At 36.2% G+C, this 23,829-nt stretch overlaps 2 protein-coding genes and 1 pseudogene across 7 annotated transcripts; all 3 read right to left on the bottom strand.

The window, feature by feature from the left end:
• Window positions 1–66: 66 nt before the first annotated feature.
• Window positions 67–2,938, bottom strand: LOC114722968 (pterin-4-alpha-carbinolamine dehydratase 2, mitochondrial-like). 4 transcript variants are annotated; one of them, XM_028909090.1, is made up of 6 exons: window positions 2,736–2,938; window positions 2,111–2,205; window positions 1,403–1,488; window positions 1,203–1,326; window positions 1,047–1,115; window positions 67–376 (listed from the first exon to the last, which is right to left on the bottom strand). In XM_028909090.1, the coding sequence occupies exons 1-6, from the start codon at window positions 2,828–2,830 to the stop codon at window positions 288–290; spliced, it is 558 nt and encodes a 185-aa protein (XP_028764923.1). In that variant the 5' UTR covers window positions 2,831–2,938; the 3' UTR covers window positions 67–287. The 4 variants fall into 4 exon arrangements, with proteins under 4 accessions (XP_028764923.1, XP_028764925.1, XP_028764921.1 ...); XM_028909092.1 differs by having other exon boundaries at window positions 273–395; XM_028909088.1 differs by lacking the exon at window positions 67–376 and adding an exon at window positions 744–940.
• An 804-nt stretch (window positions 2,939–3,742) lies between these two features.
• LOC114722829 (uncharacterized) lies at window positions 3,743–9,713 on the bottom strand (annotated as a pseudogene).
• Window positions 9,714–11,551: 1,838 nt separating this feature from the next.
• On the bottom strand, window positions 11,552–20,020 carry LOC114722827 (GBF-interacting protein 1-like). Of its 3 annotated transcripts, none has more exons than XM_028908933.1 (10): window positions 19,621–20,020; window positions 18,890–18,933; window positions 18,423–18,540; window positions 18,166–18,292; window positions 16,368–16,999; window positions 15,582–15,864; window positions 15,214–15,493; window positions 14,603–14,761; window positions 12,383–12,847; window positions 11,552–12,129 (listed from the first exon to the last, which is right to left on the bottom strand). In XM_028908933.1, exons 1-10 carry the CDS (start codon window positions 19,808–19,810, stop codon window positions 11,839–11,841), a joined length of 2,589 nt encoding a protein of 862 aa, XP_028764766.1. In that variant the 5' UTR covers window positions 19,811–20,020; the 3' UTR covers window positions 11,552–11,838. The 3 variants fall into 3 exon arrangements, with proteins under 3 accessions (XP_028764766.1, XP_028764768.1, XP_028764767.1); XM_028908935.1 differs by having other exon boundaries at window positions 11,682–12,129; window positions 16,431–16,999; XM_028908934.1 differs by having other exon boundaries at window positions 11,682–12,129; window positions 18,432–18,540.
• Window positions 20,021–23,829: the final 3,809 nt, after the last annotated feature.

Here is a 23,829-nt window from a genome sequence, read left to right as displayed (position 1 = left end):
CTAAATTTCAACATACAATCCGGGAAATCCAAGAAACACAAACCAAACTCAGGACGCCCCTGCGGGTAAACTCAACAAATTCTTGTTGGTAAGTTTCGTTATCTCTGGAATTTGCAGAGCTCACCCTTTGAAATGGGAAGAGCACAACACTAGATTATAAGGTTGCCATTAGCACAGTGATCACGCCACAAGATGTTTTTCGAAATTCACTAACAACTAAAGCAACGAAGGCATCCCTCGTGCTGATTTTCTATTACGCTATTTGGGGAAACACCCATAGCCATCTCTCATTCTGCAGCTTTCCGCCTTAGTAGGTGATCCACAGGAAGCTTGTTGATCTTAGCAGCAAGTATGAAGTCATTTTCTGTCAGTCCGCCTGCATGAGCATAGATCACTTTGAAAAATGCCCAGGGAATAGATTCAATAAAACCCAGGATTAAATATCAGGAATCAAAAAAATACATAGTCCTGCTTTGCACGCATAAATTATAAAATGAAACCCAAGACAATCACTTCTCATTTGTTTCAGTACTGACATTACCATCTGCTTTCAAATCGAATTTTTTTAAGTTGCTTCCTTTTCTTTACTTGTTACGAGCAGCTTTTAAGCAAATAAAATAGCAAACTTAAAGCTACTGAATAGATGCCCACATCAAGGCCTCAGAAAATCATAAGAGCAAAGTAGCAAACTTAAAGCTACTGAATAGTGAATAGATGCCCAGATCAAGACTTCAGAAAATCACAAGAGCATGGGACCTTTTCCTTTTTGAAGAGGAAAAAATATACATTTATCTGCTTTACAGAGAGTGACAGGATAGCAAGAGCAGAGATGCATGATAAAAAGGAAAAAAAAAATCAATGTCAATAAAGACAGACCAAATTATCTTATGCTTGAAATGTACTGTTTCATCGATGCTGTAGCCAGTAAGCACCAATATGCCTACACAAACTCGTGTTGATTTCACATCATGCGTGGGAAAAAGCTCTTTTGTATCATATTTCTACATGCCGACAATGGATCAAATAACTTGAATAGTAATTCATACCAACTGCATGAGTCCAAATCTCTATAGTAACATTGTTCCAACCAACAAGGTGAAGATCGGGATGATGACCTGCATTACAAACGCCTCAGTTATATCTTTTGTATAACCTTTAACATCAAACAATAATAGTAACACAACGAATAAAGAACATGATACCTTCATTTTCAGCAAGATCAGCAACTATCTTGAAAAGCTCCAACCCCTTGGTGAAAGATTTTACTTTCCATGACTGCCTCAGCTTCATTATACCATCTTCCTTTACCAAATTCCATCCAGCAACCTGACCACCCCGCGTAAATAACAAAAATGATGGCACTCGGAATTAGAATCAAAGAACTTGAAATTTATAAATGAACCTGCGGCATAAGAGAGTCTGCTACACCATCGGTCATGGGTCGCAATTCCTTTGTATTACATGGTACACACTTCTTAATTAACAGATCTAACAAACAGCCAGAAAACAAAAGGCATATTAGACGACGACACAAGGAGATTTTTGCATATGCGTGCTGTCATCAAACTAGTTTCTTACACAAAGAGCCAATTATTGAGACAAAGTAATAAAATAGCAAGGTTCATCAAAGAAATGATAATTTCTCTTAATAGGAAACAGGGAGAGTATAAAGCTGAAGTACCGAATACATCTATATGGACAATACAACTTTGAATGAGCAGAAAGTGAACAGGAGGGATATCGTTGAATATTGACAAGGCCCAAAAGCAAGGGCACAGGGGTCATTTGAAATTCAAATCCCATGAAACAATCGAAGAAACATCCATGAAACAATGAGAGAATCGTGTTTAAGATGGGACATCTAGCTATCACTCTCAGAGAAATGTAAATAAATATATGTATAAATATATTCATCTAAAAGGAGAGGAGTTTCAATCTATTTTATGCCAATGCATTTTCATCCATTCTCATCCCGTTGGCCATACTAAGAGCAGGAATTTGAAGCATAAACCTCAGTATTACTAATGAAAAATTAAAAATAATTAGATGTGAAAAGAATATACTTGCTCCGCAGCCAAGGAGCAAAAGACTGAAAAAGGTCTAGACGAACCTTTGCTCGTGCAATATGTTCTAAATCTGGGAAGTGACTTATTTGATGAGACTCCAACTTGATCCTTAGGTATGTCAATGACACGACTACATAAACTGCAAGCAAGTTAAAGTGGAATTCCAAAGAACAAAAATTCACGCTGAAAGCATGATAAGTAAAACTCACCAAACATTAAAAACTGTAAATAGTGAATAAATAGGTGTAAAATCAGTATATGCTTAGCAAATGCACGTTGGAAGGAAGGGGAAAACAACTTAGCAAATACACACACTCATAAATAATTATTTAAGCGACTAAAATTAGTAGAAGAGGATCCAGTACCTAGTAGAATACTACAGCCAAATCAATCCAAATCAACAAAACACAGTGAAAATACTAAAGTCAAATCAAAATTTCAACTTAATGACGCCACGGTTCTAAAGTTTCCAATTGATAGCCAAGGCATTCATCACTGATAGATTCTCTCCCTAGTTTCTTACCCCAGGCAGGGGAAGATGGTATCGACTGGCGAAAATTAGACAATCACAGAAAGTGACACATCAAAATGCAAAATCCATATGAATGCGTAAACCCAAAAGAAAAATCTTGAAAACATGGAAAACCCAACCGAAGAAACAAATAGTACCATCCATCCGATCGAAGGAAGTCTTCAAACAACGGTGCAAACGAAGCCTTAAGGTTGGGTGAAGAGAGTAGGGGAAGCTGAAGAAACCGATTCATTCGCTAAAATTTGCCTCAGGCGGTGAGGCTTATTGCAGCTTGTATGATGCACTAACCGTTTCCGCCGGAATTTCGCCGAATGAGCGCAGCAAACCTTTTCACATTCCCCTTCCGCCCGGTTGGTACAACAAGTCTCCAATGCACGGCAGGCGTTTAATTCAATTTAATTTAATTTTTACAAAGCACAAATTTTCCATGTCTAAAAAATAAGTCACAACTTTTGACTCACATATCGCGCAATTTGTAATTTTCGTACCATATATTTCTTAGTTATGAATACAATATAATTTATTTCTCATATTTGCGTGGAAATGTATTTGATTAAAATATAAATTTTTTCTAAAATTATGAGATTGTTTTAAATCACATGTAGGTTATTCTTACGTGTTAGGTAAAATTTTAGGAATAAAAATTTTATATTTTAAGTAATATTATAAATTTATCAATAATTAATAATCTAATTACTAATTATGTTAATTTGAAATCGATCAAAGACATGTTATTGAAAAATGTCTTTTAGTGCTATAAAAAAAGGCCTTTTATAATTTTGTGAAAAAAACTAATAAATTATTATTTTATCTTAAATTATGAATATCTCTTTTTTTATACCAGCGAGTTATGAATATATCAACGCATACGTATATGCGTGTGCAATATATACTGAATCAAAATCAGTAGTGCAACTTATTTTTCAGACTTAAAAAATATAGATAAATTCATAAATTTGTCTCTTGTAAAAGCACCATGGGGCTGCCGATAAAAAATGGTATCATGTGGTTTAAATATTAGAATTTTCAATAAAAAAATGAAAAAAATTATACGTAGGAATAATTATCAAGATTGTTATTAATGAATATCTGACATAGAAAATACCAATAACCACGAGATTGAACATTTCGCTATTTTGCATCATTTTAAAATTTGAATCTCTACTTCTTTCAATATTATTTTAAGTGCACTTTGTTTAGAAACAGCATCATTGCTAGAGAATAAAACAATAAATCAAATTTGCTATAATGGTTTGAGACCCTATAATACTAACTACGATATCGTTTACTTTATACAAGACGCTTCAACTTGCAGGACACTGACTCAATTTTCTGACATCAACCCTGACAAGTTAGATTACAAATTCTCTCTATTGTATGAGAAAGTAGTCTGCATCCTGACCAAAAGTATCCCCAGCAGTAGGAGGTAAGTTACTTCGTTGAACACTTTCACGAACTTAGCATGAGTCTCTGCTTCATGTTGAAACATCCTCACCAATTCTTGCAACTCGAGCTTCCTAACTTCAACCTGTTCCTCGGCAATAGGTTTCCTGAGTCCGAGGTAAGACAGACCAAGTGCAATAAGCACTCCTCCTATAAAGAATGTGATGACTGTGAAGACACCAAATGCATATGGTGTATTTGCTGCCCCAGGTATTCCATCAACGTTAATTCCAAATAGTCCAGTAATGACGGTAAGGACAACGCCAACTCCCCCAAATACGCCTAAATTATGGGTCACTCGCAGGCTTCTGTCCTGAATTAGTATTCAACAAATGCGTCAACAGTTTAGGTGTCAGTATGAGAACAGTTATGGAGAAATCATTTTGAATACTGTTTGTGTAGGAATGGCAATGGATTGGAGTAGGACTTAGTTTGCAATATCCATCCTCATCTTGTTATTCATTTTGTTCAATACCCACGCTTATGATTATGTTTTTTCTTAAAAAAAAGGGGGGGGGGTTTGGTTTCTTTTCTACTAATATCCGTGGGTATTTTATCGCCTGATACCCATCTCTACTTATAAGTTCAAACCTCATCATAGATGGTTTTGTAGATTTATATGATGTAGGAATATGAGGCAAATAGAGATCGAGCTACTTGGCCCAAACATGCTCGAAGCCCTGATTGGATGTTAACTTATCCGACCCAACCAAGATGCGACATGCAGAGTAAATATCGGTGTAAGTTGTCATCCTGTGTTTGAAAATAAGAACTGGGGTGAAAAACTTGGCAACAATACCTGAAGCCAGGCACGAACACTACTCAGCATAACATCTTGAATGGTAAATAGGCGGCCTCGAACTGCTTCTTGCTCCTCAATCATGTTCCTTGTTCTCTTTCTAATTCCCTCTAACACATTTCTTGCCACATTGCCTCTCACATGTTGGAGAAGCTCAAACACAATCTCCTCTCTCGCATGCAGTGACCACTTTACTCTGATAACCTGCAGTGGAAACACAATAGTAAAGACAATGGATAACGCTCCAGTCTCTCCTGCATGGTGCATACAAACTGAGAAGTAAGAGCTATAATATGTGTGCCTGAGTGATTAACATTAAAATGATCAACACACATGAGATCTTCCATATCTCTATAAACGAACAGTTATTCCTTAATATAACCTTTCTACCGGTTATCAGACAAAATAAACATGTGCTGCCTCCATTAAAACCCCAACATCTGTCGTTGTCATCATTAATATTTGAAAAATTAATATCCAAATATGATTTTTTAACCATATGTTTCAGAGACAAATTAATCACTATTAGCAGCACATTTTCCTTACTAAAACATACCAATTAATAATATTACTTCATCTGTTTAACTTTTGTCAGTAAGAGTGTAAGAAACTGCTCCCACGTCAAACGACATACTCAATGTTCAGTTGTTCACAGAAACTCCATAGAAATTATTCAATAAGAAAGTAGCAGACCAAGCCAATATAAAAAGAAATGGTATGCTTCATGTAAAAATGATCGAAAGAAATATATTTGGGCTTACAATTACTCATATAGCTCATAATAAGAAATTCCTTCAAAGAAATATTTTCTGAATCAACATACCTGTCTAGATAACCTTCTGATTTCTTGATTAAGAATTATGCTTAAAAGGTTTATGTCTTCATGGTTTCTCCTAGTCAAAAGGAAAACTCTCAATTTAGCGCAGAGCCATTTTAAAGTAACACTAAAATTTGAATTGCCACACATAATGCACAGTAACAAACCTGTTCATAAACTTCAATTCAATCTCATCCGCTGCCCCAAATATTGTTTTACGGAATAACCTGGATATCTAAAGAAGATTATTAAACCAAAGTAACAAAATTGAAGTTCTCTATGAATTGTAGTTTCCGAAGTGCCATTCCATCACACAGAGTCATGCCTCGATGCAAACATGAGGCCAATTCCTAACATAGCATGCCACTTTTTATGAAGCATGACTCAGATGCAAATAAGCCCATGTATAGTCAATTTCTGAGAGGAAATAAGTCTTACAATCACAATCTTGAACTTCAATTTATTTTTGTTTTTGATTTAGATTTTCTTGATTTTGTGATCTTATCTCCATAAAATCACGACTTTGCATGTTATATAAATGAAACACACACACACACACACACACACACACACACACACAGCTACGAAGGAAAATGATATTCAGCCATTCAAGAATGCATTTGCTGATACGATGCCAAACATTTACCCCTTTTTTCTTTCAGTCAGGGACCCCCTAAGAGTTTCTTCGGAATGATAACTGATTTATGAATCCTCAAGCATATAAAAAGTAACGGAAATGTGCCAAGTTATAAGGCAATTATCAGTTTAGTCTTCTTTACAGGAAAAACGAATGCGCAGCCAGAAAAGGAGAAACAAAGATGTTTCAAAAAGTTAAAACTAAAGCATAGAACACAGCATGAAACATGAGATATAAATATACCACGCACATGACCTGTTTCAAATGCTACTGTTCATACCAAATAAATCACATATCAGATAATGTTGTCATTACCTATCATCCCATTGAGAAAGGTGGCATGCTAAACGTGCTATAACTTCATGCACAGTTCTTGGCATGTCATACCCTCCAACAGAAAGAAGCTCCTAAACCAAAGCAGAGTGCTGAAGCAATGAAACATATTTTTAAAAGTAGAATGCACATGGTAGTGAACTTGTGGCTAGATGTCATCAAAGAAATATGCCAAGGAAGAAAAACCTGGACTTCTGTGATACCCAAAACATTCACTCTTGACACGGACCCCTTTACGTGCATTACAGTTACTAGGAAGTTTTGTGCTTGCCAGGACCTAAGTACCACAGGGACATCATCTTCGTCATCAAAGGGATCACCAACAGACTGTCCTAAGAGCTCAAATAACAGACCTCCAGCAACTCTAACTGGGATCTATATACAAGAGAACAACTTCAGCAATAACCGAGAAACTAGAGGCCGAAGAAATAACCCCTTAGAGTAGGAAAACATTCATTGCTTGTTGCAAATATTGTTCAACAACAAGATTCCTTCTAACATCTATCCTATATTAGCAGTTAAGGATACATTAGGGCTAGAGTAGATCATTCACAAAGATGAGAATTAGAATTACTAGTTGACAATAGATTTTAAAAAATAGTTGGAAAGAAGAAAAAGGAAATGGATCATTTTGACAAACATGTTATTCCAACTTTTTATTCGATCTGAAGGCAAGTAATACATAACACAGTTTACATGCACTTCCTCACCTGTATGTAAAAATGCTTAATACTGGAAACATGCTCACTTAGCTATAGGTGACAATAGTTGATATACTATCAACATATAAAATCAGCAACAAAGCATCTTGCTCATCCAAGATCGGTTCATTTTTTACTTTGTTATTATGGAAGCTGATCTAACAAACAGCAACCCAACAAGCCCCCAGACCAGAAACAAACAAGTAACACCATTGAAGAGATAAGATATGACTTCTTTATATATAGTGGCTAAAGCTGTTGAAGAAGGTCAAAACACTTGCTATTTTAGTGCAATCTTCATTCAAAGATCATCCACAATTCATAATCAAGATTTTCCCCCCAAAAGTTTTGCAAATTATGGAATTCATTTCTTTAGTTTCTCTCTTTAGAGTTTTAGCATATGTATTTCTGATTTTCTTGCTGACATTGTCACTGATCTTGTAAGCTTAGCCTAAGACAGCACCAAGAGCTTGATATTGCGCATTGGAAATGATCTTTAGCAAAGTAGTGTCCAAGATCAGATTTGAAGACAATAACATCTAAGAGTAGAAAAACGGAAAATACAATTTACCTCATAGAGAAGATGTTTCATTCTCTCACTTATTAGCCGACTTTCATCTCTTAGAGCTACACTGATGGCAGGATGAAGCCACTGAGCATTTCTAAGCCACACCTCAATGTTGTGGTGACCTGCAGACACATTGCACCACCATATGGGTCCTGATGGGCGCTCCCAGTAGGGAGCTGCTAAATCTGCCACAGTGAAATCATCTTCATCGTCTGCTGTCCCAAACTGCTGTGAGGCCCAGGCTCCATCAACCTGAACAGTTTGGACAAGCTCCAAAATTCTTGTCCACCCAATTGGCACCCAATGACTACGCTCATACTTTTCTGCAGCATTAAATTGGCCAGACTGAAAAAACTGGCCATCTTGGTCATCTGAGTTATGCAACCGACTACCACTTAAATGAAATGCAGATGATGACTCTGACAACATGTTTCTATCTGGTCTCAGGGAAGCCCCTCTTGAACAATTTGCAGGGACATATATTTTAGGATATTCAACATCCATTTGTTGTTTATCTGGGATAGTTGAAGGGGAACTTGATTGAACTGATTTTCTTTGACCTCGAACAAATTCAAAGGCACAAATAAGCCCATCAGTCCAAAGGTCAATTTGAGAATAATTATCCTTAACATCACAAGTTTTAACGTTTGCAGGTTTCATCTTTTTGCTCAGGGAGTGCGAATGGTCTCTTTCTCTTATGTCACTCATTTTCACCTCCACCCAAGGGTATGCACAAAAGTAAAGCATCCAACATGTATCATCATGTCAAGGTATCTCTGGACCAGAAACTTCACAAAGCACACCACTCTTCCACGAACAGCATCATAAAGGACAGATTCTGTCATGTGATGTTTGAAAAAATTAGTTTGACTTCACATCTTGGTTTGATCATCAATAGAAAAATTTCTAAGTGACCATAAATTAATTGTGCAATTTTGAAGGAAAACTATTTAACTGTGTATTTAGGATAGGACAGTATTTTAATGGGAGAAAAGAAAAGAAAAGGCTCAAGCAAATAAATAATCACTATTCCTCCATCTCTTGTGCCAATCTAAATTTAAACAAAGATTGCATATCACCTGAGGCTAACTTGGGTGACAAGGGTAGGGTAAGATATAGCTTAGGTGATAAGCGTAAGATAGGATGTAGGCAGCATCATAGTGGAAAAGGTCCTCCACTGAAAGGTCGCATTGATGCCCAATATTGGGGGGAAGCCATCCTCACAGAAGTACACATTATCAATAGAATGCCTCCCAAGACCCTTGACTTTAAAACACCGATGTTTTTGTATGCCTATGATGGATGGGCAAAAGACACTAGAACGCAATAAGGAGTAAAATTTTTAATTATTCAGGTAAGAAATTAGACTTGCTCAGGTATGTTAAGCAAATAAGCAGTAAATCAAAGAATTAGTCCCAGTGAAAACCTATCCGTCTTAACCAAGGCCTTAACTGGAAAAAAGAAGGGGGGAAAATCGTGCGTGTGTCTGTGAAACACGATAAAACACAATTACTGCATAGCATTGTATTAGCGCCAATCATTAAATATTTTCCGCCTTCCAAACACCCAACTTCATATTTTCAACAGTTAAAAAAGCCTTGCTATGAATCCCAGGAGCACAAGCATCTAGAGAACTACGCCATGTTAACTCTATGATCCTTCACCAAAGTACCCGTGCTCCAAAACAAAAGTATCATGAAGACAATGATCCGAACCAAGAATAACCAAGAGAAGAACAAAATTTGGAATCAAATGATAGACGATAATAAGCACGATACTAACGCTAACAGGCAAGAAAAGAATACATAAAATCAAGCATTTGGAGACTTACAATTCAAAAGAGAACTTGGAAACTCCTGAACAGAGAAAATTATAACTGGAATACGAAAAAGAAAATTCATATTAACAATGCTAATAATTGAGGCATTGCATCACTGAAGTAAAAGAAATGGACTTTGCCACGTGACGATAGTGGTGGTCGCGGCACGCCCCACGCAAATGGGAAATGGTACGGCGGCAATAACAAGAAGTAAAGTAGCTCGCTTAGCTAACATGCGCCAGCGTGAGCGCCCAAAGTTGCTAATGTACGCCGAGATGGGGGCTTTGTCTTGTCGGGTTGGGCCGGGGAAAGCTGTTCCCCTCTGAAGCGGAATCCATTGAGCATTTTGGGCCGATTAGAGCGGAGGCACAGTGGGCAGCTGCATGCAAAATACAGTTAGGGCCCCGACTAATCTCTGATAAGGAGTTCAAATTTTTACTGAAAGAAGTATCCACATATAGTATTAAAAAGTATCTCAAATAAGATTATTCATAATAAGAAGATGCATAACAAAAAAATACAATTTATTTTTAAGTTGAAAATTGTTTTCATACTTCAAATCAAAAAATGTGCTATACATATTATTATTGATCCTTAAAGAAAAGTTACCGTTGCAATCAATTTAATGAATATATTTATATCTATTACTATCTCATATCGTCAATATAAGAGTCAGTTGAGTTATTTGGGTAGAATTAGGAAGTTTGTTAAAATACTCGTGCTAATCATGTATATTAATTAAAACTATCATTTAATGAAATCTTTAACATGTACACTTACTACAAGGATTACTTTTAAAAACATAGATAAATATAAAAAGCAAAATGAATTAGAGTCTTATTATTAAATCAAATATTAAACTAGCTCTTATATTAAATACCAAAGATAATATTTTATAAGTTTAATATGGATATGTATATAACTTCTTATTTTTAATTTAAATAAAAAATTGTGACACAAGCCAAATACTAATACACTAAAATTTCAAAATGATTTTTTATAACATTAAGTAATTTGTACAATTTTTAACTTGTTTCCTGGTAATAAAAATGCTTAATTAAATATTACTCACGATATTTACTTTGCTGAATACGGGTTGGTCGAATGAATTTATCAAGAAAACTTACCATACAATTGAATGAAATCCTTATGCCAAAACTTACATCAAAATCATTCTTAACCGCTAGTTTTCTCTTAGGGCTATATAAATATAAATTTTGTTTGACTTGTGTCCAACAATTATTATTATTATTTAAACAATAGTTCCTCCACCAAATATAATACTACCTCTTGTTCTAATTACAAGAACCAGTTGACTAATTTGAAGAGATTAAGGTAGTAAGTTGAGTTAGTTATTTGTCTTAAATAGGTATTATATTTCTTAAAATATCCTTGCTAATCAAATGTATGACTAGAACTATTATTGTTAGAAGAGTTATTTTGAAAAAAAATATATAAATATAAAAGACGAAGTGGATTGAAATCATATATTTAAGACCAAAATAAAAATTAAATAAAGTCTTAATAGAAAGTAGTAGTCAAATATACTCATTTAGTTTCTGGCCAATAATACCGGGTATTTATTGAGAAATTGAGGAATTTAAGTTTGCAATAAGGTTATTCCCTTCCCTCAGTAGGAGCAGAAATCCCTTGAAATACATTTTAGATAAGAGGTATAGAGCTCATCAGCATTCTTGCAGATTATATAGAAGTGAGTCTTTCCTTTTTCTGTCCTCATTTTACCTGAAACAACTCGAAAAGATCCCGTTCGTAGTGAATTGCTCTAATTCTGCTATAACAAGTTATGTACCTTGCAGGTTTATGGCTACAATACCCGAGAAGACGGTGGATAGGGCAGTATGCAAAGAACTTTCCACTATAACCAGTAAGAGAACAGTATAAAGGTTGAAAAACGTACAAAGTAGACCAAATTAGCACACTTAGTTCCTACGTTAAACATCACGACAGTAGTGGTGTAGAATACAACCTCGTGGCACAGGGCAGCAGCCAGTCAAGGCCTCTTTAGACCAAATAATGATACATTTTAAATTATTAGACCATAACGCCCCTGATTGGCCACTTTTTTAAGTCACCCAGACCCTGAAAAACCAGGGGACATAGGATTAGTAGCTGTTTTGCCATAGTTGCTGGGGCTGCTTGGTGGCTTGTTGGCCTTGAGATCCGCCAAGGGATGCTTCCCTAGGATTCTGCTGCTGATGTTCCAGAGAAACACCTGTCTGAGAATGGTATAAATTAGGATAGCCTAGAGGTCCAAAATGCTGTGACGGTTGCTGGCCTTGCCGAAATCCACTGGATTGCTGATTCTGTCCCTGAAAGCTGTAATATGTGCTTGCTGGAACTGCAGACATTGTTCGGGAGCCAGGTGCATGTACCCACATGGCAGAATTATCATTCTGGCAAAACAAGAAATACATCGCTCATATGAATTCCGAGGTAAGAAACACAGCTCCAAAACAGAAGGAAAAAACCTTAGCTCTTTCTTTTCTTCCATTCATTCATTCTTTTTTTTTTTTGGGGGGGGGGGGGATTGGAGACTGGAGGGGAGCGCTACAGTTTCTCACAAACACAAGAAAATTTTAAAAATGTCACGATAATGAAAGCCGGTTAAATTAAGGTAAAGCATTTTTAGGCTAAAGATCTTTGTACCTGCTGCAGCGATATCAAATGATTATTGTCCTTGTACTGTGAGTTAATAATATCATCATAGCCAATCGTTGTGCCAGTGGGAGCAGCAGGTGGATTCAAGGGGAAGTTCCCACCAGGAATGCTGTTGGAACTTCCAAAACCATATGCAGATGCAATAGCTGCTGACTGGGGCAAGCTGCTGACAGAAACACTGTTTTTATACTGTGGAAGGACTGCTGCAAGAGATTGGTGGTATGTGCTATTTCCAGCAAAAGCCTGCTGAAATGCTGAAGGCATATAGGTATAGCTCTGAGGCAAGAATGGATAGCTTATCATATTAGCAAAATGTCCCAAAGGAACCGTAGGTTGGGGGTAGGGATGCACAGCAAGATGTTGAGGAAGTGCAGGTCCAGTGGCAATGCCAGCACCAGGCAAGGATTGTTGTGGGTTAGGTTGAGGTGTCGAGATGCTGCTTGCTCTTAGAGCCTGCATATCAACATGGATAAATCATCAGATGACTCAATTCGTGAAGTCACCCTCTTTCCTAGACCCAAAAAATAAATTATACAAATATCTGACTCAGCAAATGCGATAGCAGATGAGCAACACAAATTTAATGACATGCTCTACAGTTGCACTGAGAATCGAATGAAAAGATTTATCCAGCAATTATGTCAAAACATTAACAATTACCCAGAACGTCACTCCATTAAATAGGAAAGTAAGCATGCTTTATCATAGGCATATCAAAATCACAAGTCACTAGGCCAACGCTACAGAAATATCAGGATGAAACCACAAAACTTAAAGAGTCTTGCGCTTTCTATTTAAAAAAAAAAAACACGGAATAGGACTTCAAAGTTGATTTGAACAAGCAAGTCATGCAATCTAGCCGTAAAAGTTCTTAGCGGCCACAATAACATAATTCATGGGCATTAACATAACAGCTCAAGCTTCCAAAATGAAAAGGTCTTTGATGTAATATCAAAGCCTATATAACCAAACGGGCTTAAAATTACATCCTTGCTGCTTCCCATCCTCCTAATTCAGACTAAATTTTCGCACAAGGTATGTTAGCCTTTGCTTTATTCACATTTCAAGCCCAAAGGGCTCTCATATAAGGGGCAGGTATTAAAGTAAAATTATTCCTGAACATTAACAAAGCTTTTTAATTTAAATGGTCATTTACAAACATCAACATGCATAAAAACCCAATATTAGGATTGATGCTCGATAGTAATACCAAAACATGACCGAAACGCTCCCATCATTGAATTAACGAAAGTTAAAAAAAAAGGAGTCGACCCATGACATTCAAAGACAATGAATGAAATTCAGGAACACACAGCACACAGGAAAATGAATGGGAAATTCATTTACAAAGATAACCAGCACATAAAGCCTATATAATCAAATGGTATGAAATTTATCCTCAAAGGCACAGTGAATTTCAGGTACATACAGTGTGCGGATGAAATTCAACTACCAAACATAAACCAGCAAACAGGAACAGCACAAAAGAAAATTCATGCAGTAAAGCAGCAGCAGCAAGCACACAAGAGAAATTGCAAGAGTAGAAGGAACTCTTAGTTTGCAAGAGGCTAGACCACTCGAGTCACTCCACCAAGTAAGCAGATTTCTCCTTGACTCCTCCTTCAACAAAACCTAAATGTTCCCTGCTAACTAACTTCACCACACTCCTCCAACTCACCGTCACATATGGTTGATTCATTAGGTCAATCATTCCCTAGTAATTCCTTTCCCATCATTTCAACAATTTCACCATTTCGGACCCTTCAAGAATATGTCTGATGCTTATTTTTCAAGGGTCCCATCCATTCCACTCTTCTTCCTACTAGAAGTCACAATTCTATCAGAGAGAGTAATAAATCTAAAACCCCCCCCCCAAAAAAAAAAAAAAACCTCAGATACCCTGTAGAAATCGAAAAGAATGGATACTTTGTGAAGCATAAGCAAATAAGATTATTTTGTAACATATTTGTAGGAAGTAAAAGACCACCACTGGATGACAAGCCAAGTACAGGAGGAGAATAACGGAAAGTGGAGACAAAAATGACAAACATCAATAAAAAATCGGTCAGTCTTTTGATATAAACAATTTTTTAAATAAAATGAAAAAAAATTTCTAGCTTGACAAAAACAAAAAAAAAACTCTTATGGGAAGCTCATCAAGGATGCCTCACTATACAGAGATTTAAATACGCTAAAGCAGAAACGCACCTCTGAAACTGATAAAGTGGGACCACCAATTGAAGATGCAATGTTGCTATATTTTGCCGGCATTGACTGTGCTGCAGGGAAGGGTGAGTATGGGATATCCTCCCTTGATGTTTGAACTGTTGAAGACAACAATGCGCTCGGCAAGGAATTTGTATATGCCTGCTCAAAACTAAAATTTAGGTGTGGTGTAGGATTGACCAATATAAATGGAAGATAGAAGAAAAAAAACTAAACCATTACCAATCGTTATAACCACATTAAGACAACAGAAGAAATGGATGCACTGTATTATGGGACAAACTACGCTATAGTTAGATTGTAGACAGATTTTATTTAGCAAAGCAGTTTGGGAGAAGTGGAATCCTAAAATCAGCTTTTATCAAATTATACAATCAACTCAAATTCTTGCGACACAAGGTCAAATTGATTCACCTCATAGACCATAGCAATAGAAATAAAAGATTCTGCAAATTTTAACGGCAAAGTATCTCATCATGTCATTGTAAAATTGACTGGAACTGGAACTCATAGAAGACGCAGAATAAGGCCCAACCCAACTATGAAATATGTTATAATGCAGCTTCATGAATCTTCAATTGTATGTACTTTACCATAACACTAGAGAAGGGAGCAAGGTTTTGCATCTGTGAACTTGTCTGTGAATGAGGAAACGTGACATCTGGTTGCTGGGTGTTTTCATAAGTAAATCCTTGTGAAGATTGAGGAAATGAATATTGATTTCCTGGAGCAGTTTCAACCGGTGTGGAACTTAAAACCTCTGGTTGTGAAATGGAAGGAGATTCATATGTTTCAGCCCCTACACCAGTTCTATGCACCAAATTTCCATCTGAAGTAGTAGTAAGATGTTCATCTCCATAATAGTCAGAATTCCTGTCCCCAAAAACAAAATCCTCGAGAGTTTAGACAACCCTGGAAGACAGAAAACTGCACTAAAGTACATCATCACAAAGCGACATACCTTGCATCTGAAGGCTCAATTGTTGAAGCATCTGTTGTTGCAGATGCCTCCTCCAAGTCGTTTTTCAAGGGCCTAGAAGCAAATTGCCCGGATCCAGAAAATGCAGCATTAGCTCCGGATCCAAAACTTCCAAAGCTCAAATTCAAACATTCCGGATGGTGATGTTGTAGGTGATTTGGAATCACTACAGACGGATGGCCCTCTTCTGATTCTGACGCCTGATCATCTTGGTGCAAATTTAGCTTCTCCATGTTTGCAGCCACTGATGAAATACCATTTTCAGCTGGCAGACAGAAATTAAGAATTCAAGACGGGGACACTTTATGCAGGCACAATTATCATAATCACAGGCAGTTATGAGCTTCAGACAGTAACTGTATTACAATAACAAGATCCAAATCCCCAACCTTCACCACTCACACAGGAGGGGGAGGGGGAAAAAGAACAAAACCGCTAAAACAATAATTACTTTAGATGAGTTCATCAAAGGGAAAATACAAGAATAGCTCCTCCTGCTGTTTTAACCTATAATGGTTTTAGATATACCCTGCATCTATTTGCTTAACCTCACATATGCATAGAACGAGAGACATCACAAATGAAAATTAGGTAACTTCATGCCAGTTCCGTCCAGAAATCAGTGCTCTAATTACTACTAGCTCAATTGTCCTCATTCATACATGCTTCACTCTCTACAATAGAATTCTTTAGCAGACGCATACTTCAAGAGATGTAAAGGTAGAACAAGATTGTAAAGACGGTACAAAACATAAAGCATTGGACCACCTTCATTATTATCAAAAGGATGACAGTGAGATTGATAAGAATTTAAATCCTTGTACAACTTGCCATCAAAAGATGCACCTCCAACATTCTCGTCTGCTACGCTTTTAGCAGACACTGAAGCAGGCTCAACATTGTCTGCATTCTCAACAGGACCACCTCCATCGACATGTTCATCAAAGTGGGATGTCTGCTGCCAATTAGCTTCACCCAAGTTAGATGAGTTTGCATAGAGATCAGAATTTGCATGCATATCAACAACGGAAGATACGTTAACAGCTTGATGGTGATCAATTGAAGGCCATTCATTATTCTGTGAGACACTCTGGCTTAGAGTAAAGTCTTGATCATAGTTTGTCTCCGAAACCTTTGGAGCATGATTTTGCATTGGATGCAAATTGTGATGCGATGCTGCTGGAGGAGCCAAAACATTTTGATGATTACTACTATGGATAGAAGAGTTAGGCATGGAAGCCTTAACCTGTGGCCTGCCCATTTTAACAATATCAGCCATTGACATTTGGCCAGAGCTCCCCATCCAAGCAGAATGCGATCCAGCACGATGTGATGCAGAAGATAGCCCATCAACCACGCCTATGCCACATACTTTATTATTTTCAGTGGCCACAGAATCACTGCAATATAGAACAACAGCACATGAGAATAATATCTTCCCCGTTTATTAATTCTAATGAGATTGGTGCCTAAATGCTTGCAATCACATTTAAAAAGACAGCTAATTGTATGTGCCACCCAAGACATCTAAAAGAACAGCCAAATCCAGACAATAACAAGAAAAAATGCAAATTAAAATTCAGTAAAGCCAATTTTCAGCCAATATCTGCCCAACATTTTCATTGTTCCCTCCCCAAACTCAATGTGCATTCACAGTAATCTGGAACCAACTGTTTGAGAATACAATAACAATCAATCTATCAAATTGAAAGGAGGGGGGGATTTGCATGAGTTGGATAAACCTATTGCGACTTAACAAGTTAACACTTGTGGAGCAGCAAATGAACATAATTAGTTTCATACACCGCTAACCCAGGCAAGTGGTGGCATTTAGTTGTGAGTGTGAGCATAGGCACAGACAAACACATATATATAGTGGGTTCGATTTCCAGGCATCAAACGGCCATAGAAGCTCCATTGATTAATGTGACATATTCCCATCAGGCGCTTTAAACATAGAGAATGATAAAGATACTGCATTGTTTAGCCACAAATTCAAGAAATCCATTTTATAGTACCCTATAACAAGGAAAAAATATTGAAAATTGACAAGACCAAAATAAACTGGATACAGAGTTATCATACATGCCTACCACCACCAAATTGTGTTCTCAATAGCATTTCACATCCCATTTTATAAAATTACAAAAACAGTTTCACTCAGTGAAAAAATAATTGCTTTAATTTGAAACAAAGATAAAAATAAAAAAAATAAAAAAAAAGTCGAACATGAGCTTCAACATCATAAACATGAAAGTAAGTTGCAAGAAGCAGAAAGTAAATAGCACAGTAAGATTATGCCAAGATATTCATTTAAAGGCTAGAAATAAAAAAGATCATCATTTACAAAATTCAATGCACATGCATAGTGAACATTTAAAATGGAAAACTGAAAAGGTGTGTAGAATGACTACATTTTGGCATCAAAAACCAGTAGTATTAGTATCCTCCTGCTGCACACAAAGCCTTAGGGAGGGGGGGCGGGGAAAAAGAAGGGTGTAATAAACATGGTTAATTAGTGCTCTCCTCCAAACCCAAACTCAGATAAAAACAAAGGTAAACAAACCTGTAGGAGGATGGCCACCGGTTGACATTATTCCCTGCACTACTGGATGCAGAAGGCGTAGAGCCTCCATAAACATGTGTTCCATTTTCCCTCTTGTGCAAAGGTTTTCCCTGCAGGAGACCAGAGTCTGACCTCCAGAAAGGACAAAAGTTAAGGGAAATTAAGTTGTAACTTCGTGTGAATTTTAAAGTTTGCAGCAATTGAGTAGCAGTATGTCTGACACTAGTAAAAGAAAATAGCACCCGCCATCCACATACCATTACTACCTAGTTGGTTGGTGCCACTACGTCCCCCATAACGGTCAGTGCCAGTCCTGCCACCACGACTAGATGTGTTATTTGTCCCACGTGACCTGGTATCAATTGTGTCCTTACTCTGAAGCAACAAGGCAAGAACAGGTAAAAAAGAGAAGAAAACCATATAACATCAAAATGAGAAGAAAAAAAGATAGAAATACGAGGATAACAAAAGTCCCTCTTTCCATCCATCGGCAAAACAATAAGCATATCTATAAATTACCCTGCTGAGGATTTACTCTCCAGCACACGTACTTATCTATAAATCCGAGCAAATATGACCCCCGCCCAAGAAAACAAAGTTAAATAAAAACAAACGGCAAAACCAGTTACTGTACACCCTCTTGATAATATAAGAGACGAATTGCCGTGCACAAATTAAATTTTAAACAATGTGAATAAAACGTATGCTTCTCGCATAGACGCACCTCTTTTTTCTTTTCTCGTTTGCTCTTCACCTCATGAAAAGGATCTACACAATTCATAAACTTAAGATTAGAAATTAAGCCATCCAAATACTATAAGCAAGTGATATATCACCAGCCTTCTGACCACTTTGTCTCCAATTTATTATCTATAAAATCTAAGTTTACATCTCTAAATGTGACAAAGAGACTTAGCTGGTATCTACGACAACAAGACAAACAAGAAGCTCTAGATCAATGATTTGTCACACTTCATTTATTTTTAGATTTATTCAATTCTTATTTTGCCAGATAAGAATCAGACGGATCCTATTGATCAATGAAACTGCCGTTGCTCCAGCTGAGAGAGGAGGGGTAAAAGATATGTTTAACGCAAGATAGAATATATAGAGCGATGTAAAGCATGTAACTTGAATTCCAACCAACAACCAGAAAGTTAAAGTTAGACCTGCACAGCTTCAGTAAACTTAAAAATGAAAAGCATGTCATGTAAATTCAAAACTGCAGGCAAAAAAGTTTTTTTATTTCTCGAGCACCCCATAAACTCCACTCAAGAAGCTCTTAAAGAGTATTAGAGCTTGGACCGAGACCAAATTCCCCGACGCCCAGAATAAACCGTAACAAATGCTTAAATTAGATTATCATATAGGCGGCAAACGATAACTTCACCAGAAAAATGAAATATAAAATGATCTCAAACACATGGAAATAGTATAAATCGTTGATGAGAGAACCTTGGGAGAGGAGGCGACTAACAGCTTCGTTGGGGTCCATGTTACACTCTCTAAGCATCGCATAGATCTCATGCTCAGGGAAATTATGGACAATCTCCTTCAAGCTCTGCACCATCTTCCTCGACGCCGTTGGAATCCCCGATATCCCATTGCTACCTTTACCATTGTTGCCTCCTCCTTTGCTACTCATCCTCTGTTCCACCTTCCCTCTCCTGACTATATGTTCCCCGACCAAGCCCGGATCTTCCGACGCCCCAGAGGGCTGGCTCACTTCGCTGCTTGCTAGGGTTCCGCCGCGCGAAGAAGAAGAATAAAGATATCTGTCTCTCTCTCGCTCCCTTTCTCGCTTTGCACCGAAAACCTCTTCTCACAATCTCACTCGCTCTCTCCCTCCTTTTCTCTCTGTGCGGGCAAATTTTCTAATATATTATTTTTCTGTAAATGACCATAATTTTGTTACGAGCTGATTCCCCCTCTTCTATTGCTTCTCAATCATTGCCTCTCGATGCCCACTATTCAGAGAGGGAAGATATGTCCTTTGGGTCTAATTATCGTGACCAATGCTTTGTTTTTTTTAATACTTTCCTTCGTATCAAAAATTATAATTTATAAATAGTCATAAAATTAATATATATTTTTTTACCAGCTATAATTATATACATGTATATGCAAATAATTTACCAGAAGTTATCCAACTTAATTCAATGCGATAAATTTATTGTATTTGTCTTGCATATTTAGTCAACTTTATTTTTGTTGATTAGTTGGGACTAGATAAACTCTTTTTGAACAATATTATATTATACTATTTGCTAATTTAAATTCAAAATATCGATGGCAAAAATAAATTCAAATTGAATATTAATTAAAAAAAAGCCATTGATAATTGATTTTGGTTTTTTAACGCATTTCATTCATCCGAAGTTTCCAGGCTCGATTAGTTCAATTTTAAACAAAAACCAAATCAAACCAATCGACTGAACAAAAAAAATTTTAAAAAAAATTGATTGGTTATCTCACCAGTTCGATTTGATTAGATTTTATATCTGATCTGATTTGGATCATATTTAGATAATTATTTCCCCACTTTCATTACATTTTAAAAAACTCGTGTTAAAATAAGTTAGATGGTTGACGTTAAACTTAATAATATGTTATTATAAACGTTAACTTTAATAACAAGTTGATATTATGTAGTGACGTAATACTAAAGTTAATGGGTTAGAGGAGTAAAAAGATAAAAGTATATAAAATAACTGCTACAGGTATGCTATAAAATATATATTATACGAGTATGTACCCAAAAAAAAAAAAAAAGTCCTGATTCAATTTGGTTCGAGTTCTTAGCACGCAAGACCGATCCTGATCGGCTTCATAAGAGAGAAAACCAGAACATTCCTTATTTTAATTGATCCTTAAAAGTTTTAGCCGGGTTGATTTGCATGATTTGATACAAGAATGATCTAAAATAACTTATAAACGGCTTTTCAATTATAATTTATGAATTATATAATAAGTATGTAAAATGAGTTTTATCTTAACTTTCACGTGTTTATAATTACTTATGTAAGTGATGCTAACTACTCACCTAGAAAGTTTTGTTTGGTTTTGAATACCTTCACTGCACACGATAGAGTTGATCAAAATTTTTAAGGAGACCTATATTGCAGTCCTTATTCTTTGGTCTCATTTTTAATGAGGTCCCTCAAAATTTCTTTTATTGAATCCTTATTGTTTCAACCGTTTAAGCCATTTACCCTTCCCTTAAAACACATTAAAAACAAGTTACACGTTTGTCCATGAGCAGTGATGTAACAAATTTGAAATATATACATTAGGTTAGGGATGACGCAGAATTTGGGCTCGATCCTTCGCAGATGAGAGAAGGGAGAATTTTTGCTGCGCAAATCCTTGATTTCTTGTTGTGCATGGTTAAGGGATTTGAGTTTTCATAGTGGCTTTTTAGTTGTGCGTCTCACTCTTCTTGGCAGTTGACATTAAGTTTTGTTAGGTATTAGAGTCGTCAAAACAGGCTGAGCCCATCAGACCAGCCCATTTAAGCATTTTTAAGTGAAGGGCTAGGCTTATATTTGAGGATGCTGAAAACAAAATTGGGCTTAAAAGGGTTAGCCCTTTAGGACTCAGGAATAAAAGGACCGTCCTGTTAGGGTCGAGAGCCGGCCCTTTTAAATCCGCCTATTTTTTTAATTAAGATATTTATATAGTTATGGATTCATTTTTTATGGATAAGTTTGAATTAGAAAATTATTTAGAAGAACTAATACTTAATCCATATAATTGAAAACAATTAGATGTCTTGAAATGGTGGAAGGACAATTAAAATCAATTTTCAATTCTTTCAAAGATAACAGTTAATATTCTTAGCATTTCAATCACTACAGTAACTAATGAATTTTCCTCTGCTATCAATTCACATGTCTTAACAAAGTATAAAAATTTTCTTATTCTAACAAATGTTTAGGCTCTCATCTGTACTCATAACTACTACATAGTTTTACTTTAGACAAAGTGATGAAAACAAAAACCTTGATATTTTTATCATGAAAAAGAGCACACTTCCAGTGAAGAACAATCAAATATTGTTGATCTTGATGATGGTGATGAAGATGAAGATAATAATCATGTTGATATTCTTAATTTTTAATTGCTTGGTTTTATCATTCTACTTTCCCTATTTTATTTGGTTTTTTTAGTTTGGATAATAATCATTAATGTTTGATGTTTTTCTTATACATCATTAGTTTATTTTACTAATATTATAATTTGAATAAAAAAATTAGATGTTTTATTGTTTTATTTTTTTTAATTTCAAAACAATTGAAAAGAATTTAAATTTTTAAAAAATAACATAAAAAGGCTTGCCCTTTTAGGCCTTGAGCCCACACATCTGAGGGCCGGGCTTTAATAACACAATAATTTTAAGATATGCAGGTTTTAAAGGGCCAGTCTTTTTAAGCCCTAGCCCTTCAAGTGCTAGTCTTTTAGGCCTGGGCCGGCCCTTATTAACAGCTCTACTGGGCATATGATTAAAGGATCCAAGTTAGCACACACGTGGACTCAATTTCTAACTCTAAAATAACACGCAAATTACTTTTGAAGTTACAAGTATGTCTAGTGCTTTGTTGCTAATAGTTAAATACAATGTGAGTGAGGTCATTTGAATCACTAAGGGAAGAGGAAGCGTCGAGTCTGATGAAACAGTTATCTGTAGAGGATGGTTTTGCTGTTAACCTCGCTGAGCAAATTCTCGCCACCGCTAGCAGGACTGCTTCAGGGGCAGCTTTCAGCAAGATGGACGGCCAAAAGAAGCAATCATGTGTGATTCTACTATAGTTCTCTTAGAGAATATTTAGATGGAAGTCAAACTACGATTTTAAAAATGTTTTTATAGAAACGAAATAAATATATAAAGATGTATTTCATGTTACCAGACATCTTTTTAGTGCGGCAAGATATCGTTGATTTCTTCCCTTCTCAAAAGTGGCTTTAGGTGACTACCGAAGCAAGACGCATGTATTAGGAGGAGGTGTGCAAGAAAATTGATGTGGTTCTTGAAAGAGGAGGAGGAGTTGAATTTCTATTCTATGTTCTTTTGAACTTGAATTGAGGTGCATCAGATCCTTTGTTTTCATGTTTGCCATGTCCGATCCTATCAGCCACTGCTCATCAGCGGCATTTAACTCTTTTTTAACGTTTTTCCAAGTAGAATGATTGACAATTTAAACGGTTGAAGTAATAAGGATTCAATAACAAGGAATAACTTGCGAGAATGAGACCAGAGTGCAGGGACTATGATACTACCTCCTGTCTTTAATATAAGACCTCGTTTGATATTTATTTTGATTCTAAATATAAGACCTCAATCCATTTTATCTTTAATATTTATGTATTTTTTTCTAAGGTGGCCATTCTAACAATAGTAATTCTAACCAACACACTTGATTAGTAAGGATATTCTAGGAAACGCAACACCTATTTATTACAAATAACTAACTTAATTTATTTTCTTAATTTTTTCAAATTAGTCAATTAGCTCTTATAATTAGAATTGGAAGCAGTATTAGTTTTTCCAAATTTTTATCAGGCAAGCAAATGATCTTTTGGGTTAAGCTTGATACAATTAGTATTATGGTCCCATCTAGAATTATGTTTGGAATCACTTAACATGCTTGGTACTGATTCCGGTCT

Source organism: Neltuma alba, unplaced genomic scaffold (assembly GCF_004799145.2).
Source record: "Neltuma alba isolate B1F8T4 unplaced genomic scaffold, ASM479914v2 tig00012116_pilon, whole genome shotgun sequence".
NCBI lineage: Eukaryota > Viridiplantae > Streptophyta > Magnoliopsida > Fabales > Fabaceae > Neltuma > Neltuma alba.
The sequence above is the reverse complement of the archived record's forward strand: the minus strand, read 5'-3'. Positions and strand labels throughout refer to the sequence as shown.

What these genes read in the sequence shown, in the direction of transcription:
- LOC114722968 (XM_028909088.1), bottom strand. Translation starts at nt 2,830, where the DNA reads ATGAATCGGTTTCTTCAGCTTCCCCTACTCTCTTCACCCAACCTTAAG. An exon ending in TTCCTTCGATCGGATGGATG is followed by an intron (nt 2,206 to 2,735) that starts GTACTATTTGTT and finishes ACTTGCTTGCAG; the next exon opens with TTTATGTAGTCGTGTCATTG. An exon ending in AACATATTGCACGAGCAAAG is followed by an intron (nt 1,489 to 2,110) that starts GTTCGTCTAGAC and finishes GCTGTTTGTTAG; the next exon opens with ATCTGTTAATTAAGAAGTGT.
- LOC114722827 (XM_028908933.1), bottom strand. Translation starts at nt 19,810, where the DNA reads ATGAGTAGCAAAGGAGGAGGCAACAATGGTAAAGGTAGCAATGGGATA. An exon ending in TAGTCGCCTCCTCTCCCAAG is followed by an intron (nt 18,934 to 19,620) that starts GTTCTCTCATCA and finishes TGAATTGTGTAG; the next exon opens with ATCCTTTTCATGAGGTGAAG. An exon ending in CGGTGGCCATCCTCCTACAG is followed by an intron (nt 17,000 to 18,165) that starts GTTTGTTTACCT and finishes TCTATATTGCAG; the next exon opens with TGATTCTGTGGCCACTGAAA.